Here is a 24,207-nt window from a genome sequence, read left to right as displayed (position 1 = left end):
GCAGCCCGGTCTCATGGAAGTTCGCGTAAATGTGACGTTATTTGAATCTATTGATACGTGTTCACGGAGACGTTTTTGTCTGTTTTTACGTGGTGGACAACACGAAAATGTAATTTATTTCAATGGGAAGCATATTTTGTGTCCACAGCACGAAATTGTAGGGAGTAATATAAGAAGCCGAAAATCCGCGTAGGGTAGATGGGTCAAACAACACAGGACTTTCACCCGGGCGAGCGGGGATCGTGTCCCGCGTGCGGCGCTTTGTCCCGCGTGTTACTGTGGCGCGTCTCCCGGTGTTTAAGGCGCCTTTTCCCCGGCGTTTAAGTCGCCCTTTCCCCGTAAGTTTTTTCTTTAACCCAACTTCCGCCATCCCGTTATTGTGGGGCGTCCCCAGCGGGCCGCCTCGCGGGCCGTCTCGCGGGCCGTCTCGCAGGCGACTCCCGGCTTATGGAGCGTCCTTTTCGGCCGCCTCATCCAGCGGGTCCCCAGCGGGCCGCCTCGCGGGCGCCTCCCGGCTTATGGAGCGACCTTTTCGGCCGCCTCCCGGCATCCTTTCCCCGAGAAAATAATGTGACATTTATACGTAAAAAATAACGTGGACATTTACACGAACTACTGTGAAACCGGGTTGGGTGAAGAGCATGGAGGAGAAGGATCAGAGGGTCCGGGAGCATTTGTAGATGTGACGGAGGTCAGAAAAATACGAAAGTTTGAGTTTGTGGAGAGCCTTAAAGAGCAATGTGCAGGTTGAATTTATAACTTAATGTTGTCTGAAGAGGTCTTTTAAAAACACATATGTAGAAATTGCTATGTTACACAAAACCTAAAACAGATTTTTTTATGAAAATGTCCCCATTTTAAACTAGGCTCTGAAATACGCCTTTCCAGCTAGCAACGTGTCATATGACGTAGACAGAGGCAAATAAGAGCTGCTCTCTCATTGTGAATGTAGATGTAGTTAAGAGTGGTTAACACTTTACAATGAGGGTACATTAATTAGCATTAGTTAAGGCATTAATGAGCATTAACTAACCGTTATTAACAGTTAAATAAATTGTTTAACATTTATTAACAATGCTCATGTTATCTAAGGTATTAATTTATGCATTGTTTACCATTAGTTGATGCCTTAACTGTTAATCACAGTTAACTAAGGTGTCTATTATACCATTAGTGTCTATAGTACTATTAGTTAATGCAGTAATAAGCCTTGACAGTAACTAAGGCGTCCTTGACAGTAACTAAGGCGTCTATTTACAATTTGTTAATGCCTTGACTAACTATTAACAGTTAAATAATGTGTCTATTTTACCATTAGTTAATGCAGTAACAAGCCGTGACTAACTGTTAATCACAGTTAACTAAGATGTCTATTTTACCATTAGTTAATGCAGTAACAAGCCTTGACTAACTGTTAATAACAGTTAACTAAGGTGTATATTTTAACATTAGGTAATGTACTAAAAAGCCTAAACTGGAAATAAACGCTAACTAAAGTGTCTAAGTAAACCCTTAGTTGATGTTAATTAAGGTATTTCCTAATATTACTAGGTGGTTGATGAAGATGTTTGATAGCATGTATCTCTTAGGGTTCACAGCCAAGCCATGTCATTATGAAAAAACTGTTTTTATTGTTTATTTACGGGTTACGGTTGTCCACATACCTTTGTCCACTACATTTGTCCATCCTCCAACATATGACTTACTTTTGGTAGATGGTGAGATCAGTGAAAAGACTTCATAGTCTCCATGCAGAGGTTTGCTTCTTCCTTTGGTCACTTAATTAATGTATAATAATACTGAAGAAGCATTAATAAACCATAATTAAACAGTTATTAATGCTCTGTGGTATCCTATTGTAAAGTTGAAAACATATGCACCTTAACTAACACTTAATAAATGCATAAGAGTGCTGAATAAGCATTACTAAACAATGATTCAAAGTTTAAATACTCTTTGACTTAAACATTCACACAGCTTTTAAACATTAGTGAAACATTGTCAATGTTAAATAAAATCTTTGTGACAACCTTCTGTTATGCACACATATTCAAATTGTAAAAAAGGTTTTCATTTGATTCTGAGTTTAAGTCAGTCAGTTCTCATTTTTCCACTGAAAACTCTAAAAGCTATAACAGTGTGAGTCCTGTATTGAGATTACACTGGACATTTTCCCGCTCTTGTCATCTTCACTGTCATGTCTTCTGGATAGTTGTCCTCTCTTGAAACCTAACAAACCAAGTGGGATATATCAATGTCTTTTAAATGCATGCAAAAGCTACAGATGCAAGGATTGATCATTCACTAGATCAACGTCAGATCTTTAAACATGTTGTACACTCAAATGACAACAAAACATGATAGGGCAGCCTTAATGGTAGCTCACCACTCACTAGGTAGACCTAGTGAGTAGTGAGCTACCTTGACGATCATGATTATCCATTATCTAGATTGTGTCCAGAATATGAATGCATTGATGCATCTGACAGCCAGCAATCACAGCATTCAAATGTTTGTTTATATAAATAACAGTATACTATGAACCATAAATGATCATTATCATAGTTTAGATGGTCTGGCTCTCTTTCACAAAGACTTAATTTTTCCTTTGCAGTTTCAAACATGCCTTGAACATCTAACCACTGAAAGAGCTAAGAAAACAAAGAAAACTAAATACTTTTACTTTAAATATCATAAAGTGACTGAAAATATAAACAATATTAGAGGAAATAATGACCAACCTTATGCCCTTATCAGCCGGATGCTAAACAAGATGAACATAAAACGTTTTGCTTGTATGAGCTGCACCATTGACATATATAAAATGGACCAACAGAGCCCGTTGCTCTGGACGGAGACCAGTGAAGGATATTAGAAGCACTTTTCCGGTGAGCGCTTAGCGTTACTGCGCAGCCTCCAACTGAGAGAGACAACATAAATGTGACGTGAGAAACCTGTCTGAAAGTCTTCTGGTAGCTGTGCCAAGAGAAATCTCAATCATTCCGAATCTTGCAGAGATGGAGAGTGTAGGTATATGTAAGGAGATAACATAGGCACAGGCTAATTATTGCTAACTAAAATGCTAGTTAACATTAGTAATTAAACCTAAACAGCTAACGTACGTTGAACTGCCTGCGAGCTTTTCCTGTACTATACGGTAATTCCTCTGCTATGCGACAGTAAGTCGCTTGGTTATGACACAATCGTTAGCCTATTTTTATAAAAACATCTGCTACGGAGCCATAACATGAGGTACAAGGTAATGGAGCCTATACTTTATACATTGTCGTGTTTCTTTAGAAATAAACAATGGACAAATAGAGTCTTTAAACGCTTCAGATGTAAAGTTATTCATTGTCAAAGTGACGTCAAAATGAATGGCAGTCAATGGAATGCTAACGGGAGGTGATCGCTTTATATCATCAAAATGGCGCCATAGGAGGTTCGAGTTCTGAAGCGAAGCTTACCCCCTTGAGCTGCACACGTTGCCCGCTTGTGGGATCAACTTTATACTTCCGGTTTCGATCTTTTCAAAATAAAAAGCTAACGCTGGAAACTGCTATAGATTAATAAATGAGTGAAACGAAATAATATGTGGGTCACTTAGAGCTAGCTTGGCTGTTGGATTAGCTCTAACATATGTTAATGGCAGAAAAATCTGCCAAAGAACAGGGTCATTTTGGTTACCTAAAGCTAGCTAACTAGCTAGCTAGCGCTTTTATTTTGAAAAGATCGAAACTGGACGTATTGTTATTACATTATTGCCGAGGGCAACATGTGCTGCTGATACTCTGCCAAAGAAAGCATGGTGTATGCTTATCTTGTTTATCATCTGGCTGATAAGGGCACAAGGTTTGTCAGTGTTTCAGTCACTTTATGATATGCTATTTAAGAGTTTTACGGACTTGGAGATGAGCAAGTAAAGCTAGCATCTCAACATATTAGCCTGCAGTTAATTACCACGCTAATGAGCCTGTTTAGCTACATGAAATGGTGTAACTTGAGAGATAGAAATGCAATTACTACGGTATATTGGATGTGACAGAAGGTTCAAAGGAGAATAATTTTATATTTAATTTCATAATTTATTATATTTATATAATTTAGGTTGATTTCTGCATAGAGAGAGTGAATAACCATGAAGACCATCTTTCAGGCTACACTATGATAATGATTATTTATGGTCCATAGTATACTGTGATCTATACAAACAAACATTTGAATGATGTGATTGTTGGCTGTCAGATGCATCAATGCATTAAAATTCTGGACACAATCTAGATCAGTGTTTCTCAAATGGGGGTACGTCTACCCCTGGGGTACTTTGGAGTACGTGAGATATTTAACAAAATGTTTAATAGTTACAAGGCTGTTGTCCAGAACATTGTTCCTCTTTATGTAGAATTCTTTTTTTCCTACCAAAAATGTGACATTTGTGTCGCCTTCTTTGGACCTAATCTTCTACTTTTTACAAGTTTCTCTCTTTTTTCTTCTTATGTAACCGTTTTTGAAGTTTTTGATACTATTTTGACCTATTCTTGCCTTCTTCTTCTTCCTTCTTTCTACCATCTTTTTCCAAGTTTTTGTCTTTTTTTTTTTTTTACAATTTTTGTCTCTTTTTCTCATTAGCATTTAAATGTTTTTTTCAGTTACAAGGCTGTTATTTAGTAAATCTATCTCTGACAGCGCTGTGCTGTTCCTGTTTATAAACACTTTTTTTTTCTACTGAAATGATTAGCGCTTTTCAGGGGGTACTGGCTTAAAGAAACAATTCAAAAGGGGTACATTATTGAAAAAAGTTGGAGAACCACTGATCTACATAATGGATAATCATGATCGTCAAGGTAGCTCACCACTCTTGGTAGAGTGTATACCATTACCATTAAGGGTGCCCTATCATGTTTTGTTGTCATTTGAGTGCACAACATGTGTAAAAATCTGACGTTGATCTAGTGAACGATCAATCCTTGCATCCGTAGCTTTTGCATGCATTTAAAAGAAATTGATATAGCCCACTTGGTTTATTAGGTTTCAAGGGAGGAAAACTATCCAGAAGACATGACAGCGAAGATGACAAGAGCGGGAAAATGTCCAGTGTAATCGCATACAGGACTCACAATGTTAAAGAGTCTTCAGTGGAAAGAAAGATGAGAAAGATTTCACATTGACTTTTCACTAATGTTTAAAAGCTGTGTGAATGTTTAAGTCAACAAGTATTAATAAACTATGAATCATTGTTTAGTAATGCTTATTCAGCACTCCTATGCATTTATCAAGTGTTAGTTAAGATGCATGTTCTCAACTTTACAATAAGGCTCACAAAGGTCATTAACACCTGTTTAGTTATGGTTTAGTAATACTTATTCAGTATTATTATACATGTATCAAGTGTTAGTTAAGGTGCATATGTTCTCAACTTTACATTAATAACTGTTTAATTATGGTTTAGTAATGCTTATTCAGTATTATTATACATTTATCAAGTGTTAGTTAAGGTGCATATGTTCTCAACTTTACAATAAGGCTACCAAATGCATTAATAACTGTTTAATTATGGTGTATTAATGCTTTTTCAGTATTGTTATACATTAATTAAGTGATAGTTAAGGTGCATATATTCTTAACTTTACAATAAGGCTACCAAACAGCATTAATTATGGTTTATTTATACATTATTATATATTAATCAAGTGACCATTTAAGGTTAAGTAATGCTTATATAGCATGCACAATATATAGATTGGGCTTTAAGTTAATGTCTACATGAAAGGAAGAAGCAAACCTCTGCATGGAGATTATGGAGTCGTTTCACTGATCTCACCCTCTACGAAAAGTAAGTCATGTTGGAGGATGGACAAATATAGTGGATAAAGGTATGTGGACAAATATAACCCGTAAATAAACAATAAAAACAGTTTTTTCATAATGACGTGAACCTTAAGACATACATGCTATCAAACATCTTTATCAACCACCTAGTAATATTAGGAAATATCTTAATTAAAATCAACTAAGGGTTTAGTTAGACACTTTAGTAAGTTTTTATTTCCAGTTTAGGCTTTTTATTACATTACCTAATGTTAAAATATACACCTTAGTTAACTGTTATAAACAATTAGTCAAGGCTTGTTACTGCATTAACTAATGGTTAAATAGACACATTATTTAACTGTTATTAAAGGTCCTGTTGTGGCAAAAATATGATAAATCTGGTTTTTAATTGAATTAGGGGGACATATACAACGTGTATTAATGTGATATATCACATTAATACACGTTGTATATGTCTATAGATAGGAGATGTCAATGTGTCTGCCTGGTGGGAGTCACAGACTTTCTCTGTCTTAATGCTTCCAGCGGCTGCCTTCCTGACTCCTACACATAGACTCTCCCCCCTCGTGCAGTTTTCAGTTGCCGCTGTGTAGCTACAGACATCCACAGATAGTCTGCCGCGATACAATCGCTAACAGACACATTGGTATATCACTGAAGCAGCCCCGCGTTAGCTGTATAGTCCACACAAAACGCCTTAAGCGTAAACATTCAAAATGCAAGATCAGCTAAATGACTTCATGCAGTGGAAAATCCCCAGAAAGAGGTGGTCTTTGGCCTAAAAAGTAGCCAATTGAAGCTTTACACGCATGTTCTGAGAGTTGGAGCATTTTTCAGGGGGAGGATCTCTCTTTTTGGAGGATATAAAGTGAAGTTAGACAAAGGAATCTTTAGCAAGCTTACCGGTACTTGCTCTGGGTTTTTCTGTGTTATCTTTTGTGCACATTAAAACTTCTTTTTCACATCTGACTCTGACTCTGCGTGGATTTTCATACTTCGAAGAGAACTTGAAGAGAAGACGACAAAGTGCAGCTGGCGATAGGGTCCGTGCCTGTAAATCTGGCCTTGAAACACGGACCTATATATTTTATTTCTACAGTCCCATGGCATGAAAATTTCACTTTATGAGGTTTTTTAACATTAATATGGCCCCAGCCTGCCTATGGTCCCCCAGTGGCTAGACATGGTGATAGGTGTAAACTGAGCCCTGGGTATCCTGCTCTGCCTTTGACAAAATGAAAGCTCAGATGGGCTGATCTGGAATCTTGTTCCTTATGAGGTCATAAGGAGCAAGGTTATCTCCCTTTTCTCTGCTTTGTCCGCCCAGAGAATTTGGCCCACCCATGAAAGAGAGACATTGTGGCTTTCAAACGAGCAAAGTGGCTCGCAAAAGTTTGTCAAGGTCACACCACACCCTCCACCAAACATTCCACAAAGGCACACCTGTGAAAGTGAAAACCACTTCAGGTGACTACCTCATAAAGCTCATTGAGAGAACACCAAGGGTTTGCAGCACTATCAAAAAAGCAAAGGGTGGCTACTTTGAGGAATCTAAAATATAAGACATGTTTTCAGTTATTTCACACTTTTTTGTTAAGTACATAATTCCATGTGTTCATTCATAGTTTTGATGCCTTCAGTGAGAATCTACAATGTAAATAGTCATGAAAATAAACAAAATGCATTGAATGAGAAGGTGTGTCCAAACTTTTGGCCTGTACTGTATGTGACTTTTTTGCAACGAAAATGAGGGGATTATGAAATCATGCAAGCCCCGCATATTTTGCGCAGAAATTGGCAATTTAGGCAGCGAAAGTGCGGCGTATTTGAAAAAATGAGGCTGATTATGCATTGAATTATGCGATCGCATAATCACGTTTTTCTGGAGGGACTGATTAGGGGACCACTAAGGCCTATATAAAAGCATCCAAAGAGCACCATGTATGGGACCTTTAACAGTTAGTCAAGGCATTAACAAATGGTAAATAGATGCCTTAGTTAACTGTTACTAACAGTTAGTCAAGGCTTATTACTGCATTAACTAATAGTACTATAGACACATTAGTTAACTGTTATTAACAGTTAGTCAAGGCTTAATATTTCATTTACTAATGGTATAATAGACACCTTAATTAACTGTTATTAATAGTTAGTCAAGGCTTATTACTGCATTAACTAATGGTATAATAGACACCTTAGTTAACTGTGATTAACAGTTAAGGCATCAACTAATGGTAAATAATGCATCATATAATACCTTAGTTAACATGAGCATTGTTAATAAATGTTAAACTATTTATTCAACTGTTAATAACGGTTAGTTAATGCTTATTAATGCATTAACTAATGCTAGTTAATGTACCTTTATTGTAAAGTGTTACCAGAGCAATGGTGAGAGACAGAGTGAGATATAGAGAAAGTTTTAGATTGAGTTTTAGAGAAGCCATAATTGTCAATTATTGTGTTTGTGCTGGTTACACAAATTCTAACCTGTCACGACATCATGTCCATAATTTTCCTTGTATGAAAAGCAAGGCTTTTCCTTTTTGGGTGCGTTTTATGCAGGTGGAGAGAGCAGACTTCACCGTCTGTCACCACACACTCAGTCGTTTGTGGCGCTCATTTCACTCCGGAGAGTTATTGACCTGGAGAGTAAGGACCGTGTGAGGCTGATTACTGATGCTTTTCCCTTGGTGCACTTGATGGAATCAAGTCCACCACCATCAAAGTTTTCACCTGAATCTGGCACGGGCAGGACAGGAGGACCAAGTGCTAGCACAAGCAGAAATTCCATGCACCAAAAACGAGCTCTTAGCAGAGTAAGTCTTACTTTTAATTCTTTTAACTCTTAATTTTGCTGATTTCGTAATGTTTTAGTCTAATAATTTCAGAATAGAGAAGTGATTCGAGCGTGTATATATATATATATATATATATATATATATATATATATATATATATATATATATATATATATATATATATATATACCATCTAACTAGTAACATACATGTTGGCTTGGCTATTGCATTAGCAAACATTTGGTAGCTGATGATTTGATGACAGGAGTAGCTAAAAATGCACCTAGTTCCTAGCATCAGGGCTTCAGTATAATAATACAGAGAGAGAGAGATGGAGAGACTGAGCTTTAGAACAGGTTTTTGTAATTGTCTGCCTTCTGACATCAATGTAGCAGTTTGCACAAAGCTATAGCTATGAGCTGTTAGCAGGCAGCTAGCCCAACACTCCCGTTTCCCCTGCATTTCAATTCAGACCATTCTCCCGCCCGATTTTGTATCCCCCGTAGGCTACTTGGGTAATTTACAAGGTCCAAATTGATTTATTAATCAACAGTGTTGGGCAAGTTACTTCCAAAATGTAATACATTATAGATTACTAGTTACTGTCATTTGAGAGTAATTAGTTATATTACAATATTACTGTCTCTGAATTGTAATGTGTCCACTACTTTTGCATTACTTTTGAGCAGAGGTGAATAAAGTACCCCCCCACACTTGATAAAAGACCCAGACTTGTAAAAGTACAAGTGCTCTATCAAAAAAGTGACTTGAGTAGAAGTAGAAGTGCTCTTTAAGCACAACACTTAAGTGGAAGTACTAAAGTATTTATCTAACAGTGGGTTATTAATCACTTATTAACAAATACTGAAATAAAATGTGTGATGTACAGTGGAAAGTTAGCAAGCTAGCAAAATACAGATAAACTAGCAGCTTCACATCACAGGGTAAAACGGTTCAAAAACATTCAGGACTCACTGCAGACTGAAGTCAGGAATAGCTTCATCTGCTGCAACAACAGCTAAATATAAAGAGTACAAACTTACATCATCTCTGACTTCTGAACAGGCAACCGTAATGAAAAGAAACATGACGCAATTTCGGGGATTTCTTATTTTATATTTCTAATTATCTTACGTAACTAACGTAGCCGTAACTACACACACTGTAACCTACACAGTCTCCGTAGAAGGAATTCACAACAGTAACGAATAGCAATGCAGCACATAAAACATTTATCGGAGTAAAAGTATTAAACTCATCGAAAATATGTACTCAAGTAAAAGTGGAAGTAGGAGAAAAAAACAATACTCCATTAGAGTACAGATACAGCCTTTTAGTACTTAAGTACAATAGTGAAATAGTTCTACTTTGTTACTATACAGTTCTGCTTTTGAGTTACTTTCACCAAAATAACAGCGGAAGTTTGACTTGGCAGCTACCTTGTGAATTTCACCACTGGATCAATAAAGTCTCCTCTTTATCCACTTTACACATACATACAGTAGGGGAAATAAGTATTTGACCCCTTGCTGATTTTGCAGGTTTGCCCACTTACAAAGAATGCAAAAATCTACAATTTTAATCATATGTACATTCTAACAGTGAAAGACAGAATCCCAAAGAAAATTCCAGAAAATCACATCATATGAATTTATTAAAATTGATAACCATCTGATGAGGACAAACAAGTATTTGACCCCCTGGACAAACAGCATGTTAATATTTTGTAGAAAAGCCATTATTGGCCAGCACAGATGTCAAATGGTTTTTATAGTTGGTGACAAGGTTTGTGCACATTTCGGCAGGGATGTTGGCCCACTCCTCCCTGCAGACAGCCTCCAAATCATTCAGGTTCCGAGGTTGTCGCCTGGCAACTCAAATTTTAAGCTCCCTCCAAAGATTTTCAATCGGATTCAGGTCTGGAGACTGGCTAGGCCACTCAAGAACCTTGATGTGCTTCTTCTTCAGCCACTCTTTTGTTGCTTTGGCGGTGTGCTTAGGGTCGTTGTCGTGCTGAAACACCCATCCTCGACCCATCTTCAGCTCTCTCACTGAGGGAAGGAGATGTCGGTCCAGAATTCCACGATACATGGCCCCGTCCATCCTCCCCTCAATACGATGGAGTTGTCCCGTCCCCTTGGCTGAAAAGCACCCCAAAGCATGATGTTGCCACCACCATGCTTGACGGTGGGGATGGTGTTCTTTGGGTTGTACTTGGTGTTCTTTGCCCTCCAAACACGACGAGTTGAGTTGAGGCCAAAAAGTTCTATTTTGGTCTCATCTGACCACATCACCTTCTTCCAGGCCTCTTCTGAGTCGTCCAGGTGGTGAATGGCGAACTTCATGCGGGCCTGTACATGTTTCTTCTTGAGCAGGGGGACCTTGCGTGCACTGCAGGATTTCAATCCATGACGGCGTAGTGTGTTACCAACCGTTTCTTTTGTAACTGTGGTCCCAGCTGCCTTCAGTTGATTCATCAGTTCCCCCCTTGTGGTTTTGGGATGATTCCTCACCGTTCGCATGATCAGGGACACCCCACGATGCAAGATCTTGTGTGGAGGCCAAGACCGAGGGAGGTTGGCGGTGGTGTGGTGCTTCTTCCATTTCCTGATAACTGCACCGACAGTTGATCTTTTCTCTCCAAGTTGCTTTCCGATTCTCTTGTAGCCCATCCCAGCCTTGTGCAGATCAACAATCTTGTCCCTGATGTCCGTAGAAAGCTCTTTGGTCTTGCCCATGGTGGTGATGTTGGATGCTGGTTGTTTGGGTGTTGACAGGTGTCTTTTATACAGGTAACGAGGTGAGGCAGGTGTATTTGATGTAGATAATTGGTTGGGATTGGGGCTGTGTCTTAAAGAAAGACTAACTGGCTTGTAGGAGCCAGAATACTTGCTGTTTGTCCAGGGGGTCAAATACTTGTTTTTCCTCATCAGATGGTTATCAATTTTAATAAATTCATATGATGTGATTTTCTGGAATTTTCTTTGGGATTCTGTCTTTCACTGTTAGAATGTACATATGATTACAATTGTAGATTTTTGCATTCTTTGTAAGTGGGCAAACCTGCAAAATCAGCAAGGGGTCAAATACTTATTTCCCCCACTGTATATGATAGCTTATTCATAATATTTTGTATAATTAATATGAATATGCAAAGTAACTAAAGCTATAAAAACAGATAAGTAAAACGTACAATAGGCACGTAGGACAAAATCAAAATACTCAATTAAAAGTACCTTACAAGCAGATTGAAGTACGGCATTGTTGTCCAGCCCATGAACCGGCCCATAAAAGTGGTAGGCCAAGATTTGCAGCCCATTGTTTTTTTAATTGACAATGGGCTGGCCCAAAACACTTTAGTCAAAAACATCACATAGGCTAGGTTTTCTGTCCCTACACATACATCCCCTACTTTCACAATGAAATGGACTAGTCCGTAACGGTGCGCAGCGCGAAAGATAAACACACAGTGACAGGGGAACTGGGAAGTACACAAATGGAGACGAAGCAAGACGAGTCTAAACGTGAAAATAACACGAAGTTACCCAAGCGGCTCAATAAAAGAAAAAAGCGAAAGACGCCGATAAGTATTTGGCAACGCTGCCAAAGATGACAAACTTTTTTACATCTTAAATATCGCAAAGGCTAGGTTTTCTGTCCCTACACATACATCCTCCACTTTCACAATGAAATGAACTAGTCCGTAATGGTGCGCGGTGCAAAAGATAAACACACAGTGACTGGAGAACTGGGAAGTACACAAACAGAGACGAAGCAAGACGAGTCTAAACGCGAAAATAAAACGAACTTACCCAAGCAGCTGAAATAAAAGAAAAAAGCCAAAGATGATAACCTTTTTACGGCTACTGTTGGGGATACAGACAGGAACAACAACGTCCAAAGCGTTGAACATGCCGCTATAGCAGCAGCTAGCTGTGAAGTGGCGCTAGGTGAGGATAATGTTAACCAAGATAATGAAGAGGACATCATATCTTTAAACTCTTTGGGATTTCTGCCTGCATGCAGTTACAGTGTGCATCTGCCAGGCTAGAATAGTGATAGAGATCATGGAGAAGAAACGCAAACAAGGTGTAGAGAAGCTGCGTGAGAAAAAGAAACAGGCCGTTGAAGCAGATGCTGCCAAATGTGTCAAATTGACAGACATGTTTCCGGCAGCAGCAGGACCTTCATCAGCTCCCGTGGCTGATGATAGTGGTGGTGTGGTGTCGGTGTTGGCGGCAGTGGCATGCATAGTGAGGAGGAGACTCAGGAGGAGAGGGACAGAGATGAGGGAGTTAGGGTAGAACCTGCGGTAAGCAGAACTCCCCTTAAAACACTTTGCCCCTTGATAAAACTGAGCCAAAAACAAGTGGAAACTGGATAACGTTGCTAGATACCCACAACAAACAGCGTTTGCACGATCAGCGGCAGGACCAAACAGAGCCTAAGGTCCCTCTATTTCACTCCCCACCGGGAAAACAGCAGACACCGGGAGATAGCTAACCAGACTGTCCCTCCCCCAGGCGGTCAGCCATTCTCTCGGCAAAGAAGTCTCCCTACAGTGGGAGCGGAGCAGCCGGCTTCTGGCTTGTTAGCTAACATTAGCTTGTGCAAAGGTAGATATTCCAATCTTTCGAACTTGTGTGTTTTTTCGAAGGAACATTCAAACGTCAGATGAGATGAAAAATGAAAGGAGCCTTGTGAGCCTTGTGTCGTTTGTTTTCTTTCCTCACTTTCGTTTGCAAGCTGAACAGCCAATCAAATGAATCGGTCAACGTCCGAGAGCTGCCGGCGCTGGCCAAAAAAAGGCTAACAAAGGCCGACAGTCGCCTTGGTGTGTTAGGGCCTTAAGTGCTGCCCCACTCCTCAGACCGAGTTTGGAGTCCTCACAAGAGTTTGATGTCACAGGTCATGTAGATTAAAGTCTGTCAGGGTCAGGAACTGAGGGCTTAGGGGGGGACATTGGAACTGGACAAGAGAGATTTTAAGAAAAATGGAATGTGAGGACATAATTAAAACTGACTACAGGAAGATGTTATGGGTAGATTGATTTTGACTCCCTGATATCCAGCTGCAGGTAGTTTCTGACCAAAAGCACATTACTTACATGAGGTGCTGTCCATGACAGCTGAGGCGGACTGGGACATTGCAGGCTCCACGACTGTCCTCTCTTTCTCTATTTCTTCATCTTTCTCTTCGTTCTCTGACACCATTGCCCCTTCATCTGATGCCACATTCTCCACCTCAGAGGCTCCACCCTCAGAATCTGATGGCTCCTCCTCCACTCCGCCCACCTGGCCACTAGAACGGGAAAAGCGGGAAAACAGGATTCCTCCGATTCCCTTTCCAAGACTGGCAGCACCTGAGGGACAGTAAGTTTCATGCTTCATACAATTCATTCATTAGTTATCATGTCAAGATGTTTTGACCTATCACTAGTCCCTGCAGTTGGTATAAGTTATACGTTTAAGTTTATTACAAGGATCCCCATTAGCTGATGCCTAAACGACCAGCTAGTCTTCCTGGCATCCACACACTACAGACAGACAATATTAAAACGGACAATACTAAAACATTTCATGACATATACAGAAAAAGATAAGATAAAGTAGAACTGCAAGCAGTTATGTCGCCCCTGACACCCCGGGGAGCTGCGCCAGTCGCCTCTGATGACCCCGGGGAGCTGCGCCAATGCAGGACCTAAAGCATTACGTGGGGGGCAAACGTTGGTGAATATCAAGAGATTTGATCCGCAAGGTCTGCGGTACGGTGTGAGCCGCAACGTCTGCGGTACATTGCCGTTGCAAATGTAGTGGTTAACAGTTCATCTCCATGCATATACAGACTACCTTTAGCAATTCTGTACATTAAAAACAAACTTCTTAATCCCCCTGACCACAGAGGACAACAGACAGAAATGAAAGAGTGACTGAGAGGGTGGAGGGGGGGGAGGCAGATGTGGTGGTTGAAGGAGCAGGGGAGGTGGTTAGGTAAATGGTGTCACAGGCACCAATTTATGTTCTCCTCCATGGCTCCTCATAGGCGCACGCCCTTTAAAAAAAACAGCAGTCAAAAATAGTTTGCATTTCAGAACCTTAGGAAATGGACAGCGGCTGACGCAAACACACAGGTCTATTAACTTGATAATTAAGCCCTAAAGTAGGCTTTCAACTCAGGACAGCGCCACTTCTCACATATAAAGATAGGATTGGAGATAAAAAGCTTAACCACGATCAGCTTCTTGGGAAATTAAGAATCAATGCCACCGACATAACCAATCACACTATGACAGACGCTACACTTAGCACCAACTGCAATGTTTAATTGCACGGTATCAGCGCCTATGAATGGTGTTAATTTTGGATTGAAAAGGTGAGAGAAAATTTGTCCACTGTGAAGGTTGTAGAAACTTTGTCAGATAGGTTAAGAAGTTTGTTTATTGTAGAAAACCAGGGGAGCACGCAAAATCAAAAACCAAAACGTAACGATAGGAGGTAAACATCAGTAAATATTGAGAAGTGTGAGCTGCAAGGTCTAAAGTACATTCCCATTGCAAATATGCCATTAACATTGATTGAGTAAAAGGGCCAAAACTTGTCTACTTTGATTATAGCACCCCCTAATGGCTGATCTTTGCCAAGTTTTGTGTTGATTGCATTTACTGTGGTGAAGATATTGCAATTGCAAATTTCCCATTTAAATGCATTGAGTTATTGACTAAATAAACATTGATTAAAGCTGAGATAATGGCTGATCTTTGCCAAATTTGGTACAGAGCATCGTAGTGGGATGGTGAACAAGGATCTCAAGTTCTTTGCTGATAACATTTAATTTGGCCGAGATATGATATCATATGTGTGTGTGGTAGCTAGCTAGGAACATTTATTTGGTCGTCAAATGCGCATACTTTAACGTAGCAAAATTCTTTGAAGAACTTTTGGTTGGGTCCATCTGGAGATGCTATATACCAGGTTTCGTGCTGATCCATTGCACGACCTAGGACGAGTTCAAAAAAGTTGTTTTTGTGCATTGCGCGATATTGCGAAAAAGATATAATGTGACTCAGCTTGATTCAAGGATTCAAGGAACACGATGTGTAATGTGGGAGTTAAATGCAAAAAAAATTATAGTGGTCCACATGTGTAATTTTTGGTAGCTGTGGTCCATGACCCATTGTCCATCTACCCTGTAAATTTAATGTTGTTCACATTAGTGTAAGTGGTGAATCTAGACTTGGGTCCCATAGGCCACGCCCACTTTGACCCCTCAGTACCCCACTCTAGGGTTGGCCTCAGGAGTGGCCCTAGATGGTACCCATCAAATTTTGTATAAATCTGATGAGCCATTCATGAGATATAAACTTTTTGTACTTTTAGCGCCCCATAGTGACCAAATCTTCGTAAAACAACCTCCAGAGGGTCATGGCAAACAAGAATCTAAAGTTTGGCGTTAAAAGCATTAATGTTGGCCGAGAAATGACAAAGTTTGTGTTTTCATAGTTAGCTACACAAATTTGTTAATTTTTATCCTATCAAAATTATTTTAATAACTTTATGTCAGGTCAATCTGGAGATGCTACATGCCAAGTTTCGTGGCCATCGGTCGCATGGTCTAGGACGAGATCGAAAAAGTAAGTTTTTGATAAATCGTGATTTTTCACGCATAAAAGTCTTGGAGGAAATGACTGTGGCCTATATCACGTGATTTATTTGGATCCAGGTAACGCGTCAATGTATGGTTTTTGAATGTCCGGTGTACGGTGTGGGAGTTATAGGGCACCCTAGTGGTGGAAGTGGGTCAATTGTTGCGCCTGAGGTCCTTGCGGAGTTTTGGACCAGTCCTGAAAATGGCAACCCCCCCACCATGTACGGTTTGGCTGTAGTCTCAGTTTCAGGCGGAGAAGAAAAATAATATGGAGAAGAAGAATAATCCTTAGAAAAACAATAGGGTTCCACAGCTCCGCTCCCCTCGGGCTTGGATCCCTAATAATCCTTAGAAAAAGGTGCGAACAGCGTAGCTTTGCTACCGCTGGGTTCTTCCAGACCTGGGCTTGGACCCCTAATAACTCTAACAAGTATAAAAAAAATATTTAAATAAATATAAATTAATAAATATATTTTTCCTCTACAAGAAATTGGACAACGTGGACACCGCTTTTCTTCTCAAGTCGACTGAACTGGTTCTTCACTGCCTTTGAAGAGAACCAGCTTTCCCGTATCATTGACGAGTGAGAGACAGGTCTGTTTTGTTTAGAGCATCTATGGGACCAAACAAACATTCCTTCTAACTTCCTCTAAAATCAAGATTCCAAGTGTCTTTCTTTCTCTAAAGTGTGCTTTTCTGTCCTCTTTACATACTAACCTAACACACATGTACACACACAGATCAGCTGACGGCCACCCAATAGTCACGTGGTATTGCAACCAAGTTTCACTACCAGCCATCTTGAGGTTAAATAGCCATTTTGGGCCTTGCGCTAAAACTACAAAGAGCCTCAAATCTCACAGTGTTTCATCCGCCATCTTGATCTTGCGTGGCTTAGCTACCCACGTGATCTCGTCATCTCCCCCTCTCTCCCTCTTTCTCACACATACACACACACACACCACATGTTTGCTTGTTTTGCCTTTATTGTAGTTGTAACAAGTAAATATGTTTATTGAAGAACTATTGATTGAAAATTAATAATTTGGAAGTAAAATACATTCTATTATACTTTAAAGAGCAGTTGTTTGTGATTATTTGTGTATATGTTGTAATAACAGTTGAACGGTTGAACAGGTCAGTGCTCGAATTTCACCCCTACCGTTCACTTTCTAAATATAAGATACATTAAACAAATTAATTAAGATCTGTATTTTAAGAGACTGTTTTCACAGTTGAGTTATTGGTCCCTGATTCCAGGATGTTGCCTGTTTTGATTGTTTGTCATTTTATTAACACACATATTCATAACTTTATTAATATTGATAAAAACATATTTTTTTAAATTGCTAATAATTTCATCTGTACGTTCCTAATCTCCAACAACAGTTTTGAGAAATGAGTGTGGATATCTGAGCTGTAATGTATTGTATCAAAAATAAATAGGGATGCACCAAATCCACCTTTTTGGAGTTCAGCCGAATACTGAATCCACTGGTTAAGATTCTGCCCAATCCGAAACTGAATACCAAATCCTACTCCCATCCTCAGTCCATTAATATATATATAACACAGTAAACACATTAATGAAGTAAACGTCCACAGCCTCTAAAGTAAAACTTGTAGGAAAGCACATCGCTATCGCCAGATGAGTGACAATTTTGTTTGGCAAATTTTCACTAACAATGAAGGCATGTTGGGTGGGTGAAATTAGAAAGCTAACGTTAACTAACGAGCAGCAGCCGGCCGTTCGGTTGCTCTGCTCCCACTGTTGTGAGACTCATTTGCCAAGAGAACAGCTGACTGGGAGAGGCACTGTCTGGTTAACACAAGGTTTTAGCTGTGACTGTCCTTCCTTTGCCGTATCTGGGGTTGCTGCGTTTTGGCTCCTGTCTGTGGATTCCTTCATGCGTGGTTCATATTCTTTCGGATGTTACATGCGCAGGTGTTTTGGCAGCGGCGATGTTGTGTGTTGTTTGGGATCCTTGCCACCGCGGGACAGGTCGGCATTGGGGGTTGGGCGTGTGGCTCGGCTAGGGTTGCCTTCTTTTGGCTGGGTGTGCTGCCGGGCGGCGCCTTTTCTGCTCGCAAGTTCCATTTTCACTTTCTCACAGCCTACTGCATTGAACGGTCCACCTACGTAAACACCTTCCCATAATCCATGGTGGCGTCATTACGTCAACCAGCGTAGTTTGGGCAGTTAAGAATGCGACAATCACACTTTGGTGCGCACCAAAAGCAGACCAAACAAAGCATACCGAGACCAGCTTGATAAGGTGGTCTCGGTATGTGTTCAATCGAACTCTGGAGCGGTTTGTTTGTGGTGAGAACGTGATCCAACCTTGAACCGCACCAACTATAGGCCCAGGTTTGACGAGTTTCTGTATTCTTGTGTGTGTATCGTGGTGTGCGTGTGTGTGTTTGTGTCTGTGTGTAAATGTTTGTAAATATTTGTGTGATATGCTCTCCCCTCCCCTTCACCCTTTTCTCCCCAACCCTCCTATCTATTTATTTCTGTTTTGTCTGAATCAGTATAGGTAAAGGTTTATTTGTTTGAATATTAGGAGTTTGACACATAAAATCGACTTGCTAAGAGCCTGGCTTTCTTACAATAAGCCTAGCATTATCACACTCTCTGAAACATGGCTGAATGATATATCTGATGCAGATGTTAAACTTGATGGTTATACTCTGTATAGAGCAGACAGGTGTACTCGTGGTGGGGGAGTAGCCACCTATATCTCTTCTCATTTATCTTCTGAACTCATTATGCCAAAGGACTACTCAACTCATTACTGATGCGACTAGGGTGACTAATAAGTCTAAGTCTCTTCTGGACTGGATCTTGATTGTTTTAGTGATCACTCAATTGTTTTTTGTTGATCTAGGCTACTAGAACACTGTTTTAACCACACCCTCGTCCTTGTGCTGGCATATGGCATCGAAACTGAATTCTTATGGCCTGACTACACGACATTAGATAAAAGTTTCTACACTAGATTTCTATCTGATAGTACTACAGCTAAATTTAAGGAAGTTTCCAACAGCATTTAATTCAATGCCATGCCTTATAACAGAGGACTCCTATGTTAACTTTAGTCCCTCCCTAATTGATCATTTTGTAGATGGTGCTGCGGCCTTGCTACAGATGACATTAGCTTCTGTTGCTCCTGAAGACGATGAAATTAGCACCTTGGTATAACTCCCGAACCCGCAAACTAAAACAAACCTTGCAAAAACTTGAAAGTAAATGGCGTGCCACCAATCTGGAAGAATCTTGTTTAGACTGGTAACACTGCCTTATAGAAGGCCTTCAGAAATGCAGCTCTATTAAGCCATGTTTTCCTATAGCTCTGAGTAGTGACGACTTCATGAGCTTCTTTAATGATAAAATTATAACAATTAGACATAAAATTCATCAACTCTTGCCCTCAATTTCTAAAGGTTTATCTTTAAGGACTGCTAGAAAAGCTTTAAGACCTGACATACAGTATACTTAAGACTGCTTTTCTCCTATTGATCTTCATTAATTAACGCTAATGATGATTTTTTCAGCTAAGCCATCTACCTGTCTCTTAGACCCCATCCGAACTAGGCTACTTAAAGAAGCTTTGTTACTAGATATGATCAATATGTCTTTATTAACTTAAGTAGCTGTGATAAAACCTCTTCTTAAAAAAAAACTCTTGATCCAAAGGTCTTAGACCTAATCTTCCCTTTCTCTCCAAGATCCTTGAGAAGGTAGTTGCTAATCAGTTATTTGACTTTCTACATAACAACAGTTTATTTGAGGATTATCAATCAGGATTGAGTGCATCATAGCATAGAGAGAGAAAATGACAAATTACCTTCTAACTGCATTAGACAAAGGACTTGTCTCTGTTCTTGTCTTATTAGATCTTAGTGCTGCATTCAACACTATTGACCATAGCATCCTGCTACAGAGACTGGAACATTTAATTGGCATTAAAGGAACCGCACTAAACTGGTTTGAGTCCTATTTATCAGATCAATCTGAGTTTGTTCATGTTAACGATGAATCCTCCAGGCACGCTAAAGTTAGTCATGGTGTTCCACAAGTCTCAGTGCTTGGACCAATTCTATTCATTCTATGCTTCCTCTTGGCAATATTATTAGGAAACACTCTATCAATGTTCACTGTTATGCGGATGATACCCAATTATACCTATTAATCAAGCCAGATGAAACCAGTCAGTTAGTTAAACTTTAAGCATGCATTAAGGACTTACAATCCTGGTTGACCTACAATTTTCTGATGTTAAACTTAAGACAAAACTGAGGTTGTTGTGTTAGGCCCTAAACACCTCCAAAGCTCATTATCTAAAAATATAGCTACTCTGGATGACATTGCACTGGCCTCCAGCACTACTGTCTTGGAGTTATTTTTGATCAGGATATATCCCTTAACGCCCACATAAAACAAATCTCAAGAACCGCCTTTTTCAGGTGTGTAACATTGCCAAAATTGGGCACATCCTGTCTGAAAATGATGCAGAAAAACTAGTCCATGTATTTGTTATTTCAAGACTGGACTATTGTAATTCCTTATTATCAGGTTGCTCAAACAAGTCCCTTAATACTCTCCAGCTGATCCAGGATGCTGCAGTGCGTGTACTGACAAGAACTAATCAAAGATGTCATATTTATCCTGTATTAGCTTCTCTGCATTGGCTTCCTGTAAAATCCAGAATTTAATTTAAAATCCTTCTCCTGACCAACAAGGTTCTGAATGGTCAGGCACCATCATGTCTTAAAGAGTTCATAGTACCTTATTGCCCCACTAGAGCATTGCGCTCCCAGAATGCAGAGTTACTTGTGGTTCCTAGAGTCTCTAAAAGGAGAATGGGAGCCAGAGCCTTTACCTATTAGGCTCTTCTCCTGTGGAACCACCTTCCAGTCTGGGTTCAGGAAACAGACACCATCACCACATTTAAGAGTAAACTTCAAACTCTCCTCTTCGATAAAGCTAATAGTTAGGGAGTGAGGAGTTGCAGCCTAGACCGGCTTGAGGATTGATTACTTTATTATTATTATTTATTTTATTAGGGGTCCAAGCCCGAGGGGGCATGGCAACTCCAGCGGAGCTGTGGACCCCTATTGTTTTTGCTAAGATTTTTATTATTATACCGCCCAGTTAAAAGTCATACTTGCAGCCTACACCGTACAAGTTACATAAGTGAAACTTTAAGGGGTGGTACAGACTGGGGCACACTACTAAAAATTATACATATCCACCTGCAGTTGGCGCTATAGCAGAAAAAACTTCCAAACCACACATCGCACATTAAAAATACACATATCGGCGCGTTCGCTGAATTCAGCTGAATCTCCTGATATAGGCCACGGCCATACTTGTATGCTTGAAAAATCGCGATTTATCAAAAATCTACTTTGCCGAAGTCCTCCTAGACCATGGGACCGATCTGCACTAAACTTCGTATGTAGCATCTCCACACCGACCTGACAAAAAGTTATGAAAATAATTTTTATAGCATAAAAATTGCGCAAATTACACACAAACAAATTTGTGTAGCTAACTATGAAAACACCAACTTTGCCATATCTGGACCAAAATGTATGCTATTAATGTGAAACTTTAGATTCTTGTTTGCCATGACCCTCTGGAAGTCCCCCATACATTTACGAAAATTGGCCACTAGGGGGCAAGTACACAAGTACAAAAAGTTTATATCTCATGAACAGCTCATCTGATTTTTACGAAATTTGGAGGGTACCATCTAGGGCCACTCCTGAGGCCACTCATACAGTGGGGTACTGATTGGTCAAAGTGGGCATGGCCTATGGGACCCACATTTGGCAATGTTCAAAGCCAAGTATTTCAAACTCGTCCTAGGCCATGCGACCAATCTGCACGAAACCTGGTAGGTAGCACCTCCAGATGGACCTGACCAAAAGTTATGGAAACAATTTTGCTACGTTAAAGTATGCGCATTTGACGACCAAACAAATCTTCCTAGCTAGCTACCAAACACAAACGTTATCATATCTCGGCCAAATTAAATGATATCAGCAAAATACTTGAGAGCATTGCTCAACCTCCCACTACAATGCTCTGTACCAAATTTGGCTATTTCGCTATAATCAACGTTTATGTTTTTTGGCCAATTACTCAATGCATTTAAATGGGAAATTTGCAATTGCAATATCTCTGCCACAGTAAATGCTATCAACATGAAATTTGTGATGCTTGCTTGCCGCTCTGAGGCTTTGTACCAAATTTGGCAAATATTGGCCATTATAGTCAACGTGGACCAGTTTTGGCCCTTTTAATCCTTCCAAGGTTGAGCATACTGTTACCGTATACAACGCCAAATGGCACTTCTGATTCATAACTTATTAACTTTATAATTATAACTAGCAGAAACATACGGTCTTTTGGAGCTAAAAGCTAACAGTCACACTGTTCTGCCGATGTCTTTTGTTGTCTTCCTAGCCCTTACAGAAGGTTTTGTATCCAGCATAGAAGTCCAGTATTTTCGGGGTCTTTGTGCAATTAATCCATACAGTTACATCCAAGATTGATACACTGTATGTAAGAAATGTAGCCTAAATAGTTTGTCCTTTATATGAGTTATAATGTTCATTATGTTTATTTTTGCACTGGATGACTCCAAAAATACTATAATATGTTGTCTAAACTGTTTTAGACAACACAAATGCCTGTGTGGCATTGCTGTGTGTGTGATATCAATAAATATGACATTATTATTAATGAATGTCATGAGGACAAAAACTTTTTTTGAAAAAAATGTAGATATTTTGTCCACTGTATAAGTTACAATGTTTATTTTTTCACTGTTTGACTCCTAATACATATGCAAACTGATTAGGACATGACATTGGCTTAGCTTAAATAATGAAATAAATATATATCTGTGAAATTCATGTTCCGTTTTATTTATTTATTTGTCTTTATGGTCTTACAACCTTTTTAACATTCAAGTGACCTCTCTGCTGCACAAATATTCTAATAACCCAGTTTTTCCTGAAAAAAATGATCAGTTCACAGATTGACTGTGGACAACAGGGTTGATGTTTTACAAGCCTTTATAGAAAATAAAACCAGACGGACCAGAGGTCAATATTTTTAATTTGATCTTGCTTCGTTTTCTCTTTGGACTTTCAATTTGAATTATGAATAAATATATCCTCCATATTGAGGTCTTCTGGGGATGCTGCTGAAGCGAGCAAGAGGAGATGCACTGTAAGCGGAGGAGAAAGAAATCAGACAGAGGAGAGTTTAGCTATGAAGATATAGAGCTCAACAGTCCCGCCCCTCCTCCAAGAGACCTTGGGTTCTGGAAGTAAATTTCCCATTCATTTCTCCCATTGAGGACTGATAAAATCCTTACATAAAGAGTTTTAGACCATGCCTTAGGCTAACCAGCTACAACGTGACTCATAACATACAACATGTCATTTTGAGTGAAAAAACGAACAGAAAATCCAAAAAAAGTCAAAGGTACAAGGCTGTGTACATATTTTCATTATCGAGCGAAGGAACTACTCATCCCATAAACCACTGCGCACCACTAAATAAAGGAAGCTGTCAGCTAGCAGTTAGCCAAATTAGCTGTTAGCTATACTCTATTACGGAGCCCCGGAAGGGTCACAGCGTGATTTTTTTAGGGGACTACTTTTGCGTTATTTCGCAATATTTTTTGCGTTCTCTCGCAATATATTGCGTTTCCTCGCAATAAGTTTTGTGTTACCTCGCAATATTTTGCATTCCCTCGCAATACTTTTTTTCTTCCATTCCTTCTGAGCCATGTGTCTATTTCCACTCAGCTTTCCAGTGCAATGAATCAGCTCGTTGAATTTTACTTTGAGCTGAAATACTGCTCAAAGTAAAGCTCAAAATATTTATATCTCATATAGGCTATAATCA

The 24,207-nt window shown here is 39.6% G+C and overlaps 1 protein-coding gene across 1 annotated transcript in view; it reads right to left on the bottom strand.

Moving 5' to 3' along the window:
* ddhd1b (DDHD domain containing 1b) overlaps positions 1 to 24,207 on the bottom strand; it is a 78,206-nt gene that overhangs the window by 4,881 nt on the left and 49,118 nt on the right. Inside the window, exon 12 of the mRNA XM_028604885.1 lies at positions 13,741 to 13,995. Coding sequence (XP_028460686.1) covers positions 13,741 to 13,995 — 255 coding nt within the window. The remainder of the gene's footprint in view (positions 1 to 13,740; positions 13,996 to 24,207) is intronic.

This window comes from Perca flavescens, chromosome 18, assembly GCF_004354835.1.
Source record: "Perca flavescens isolate YP-PL-M2 chromosome 18, PFLA_1.0, whole genome shotgun sequence".
Lineage (NCBI taxonomy): Eukaryota > Metazoa > Chordata > Actinopteri > Perciformes > Percidae > Perca > Perca flavescens.
This window is presented reverse-complemented; position numbering and strand designations above follow the sequence as displayed.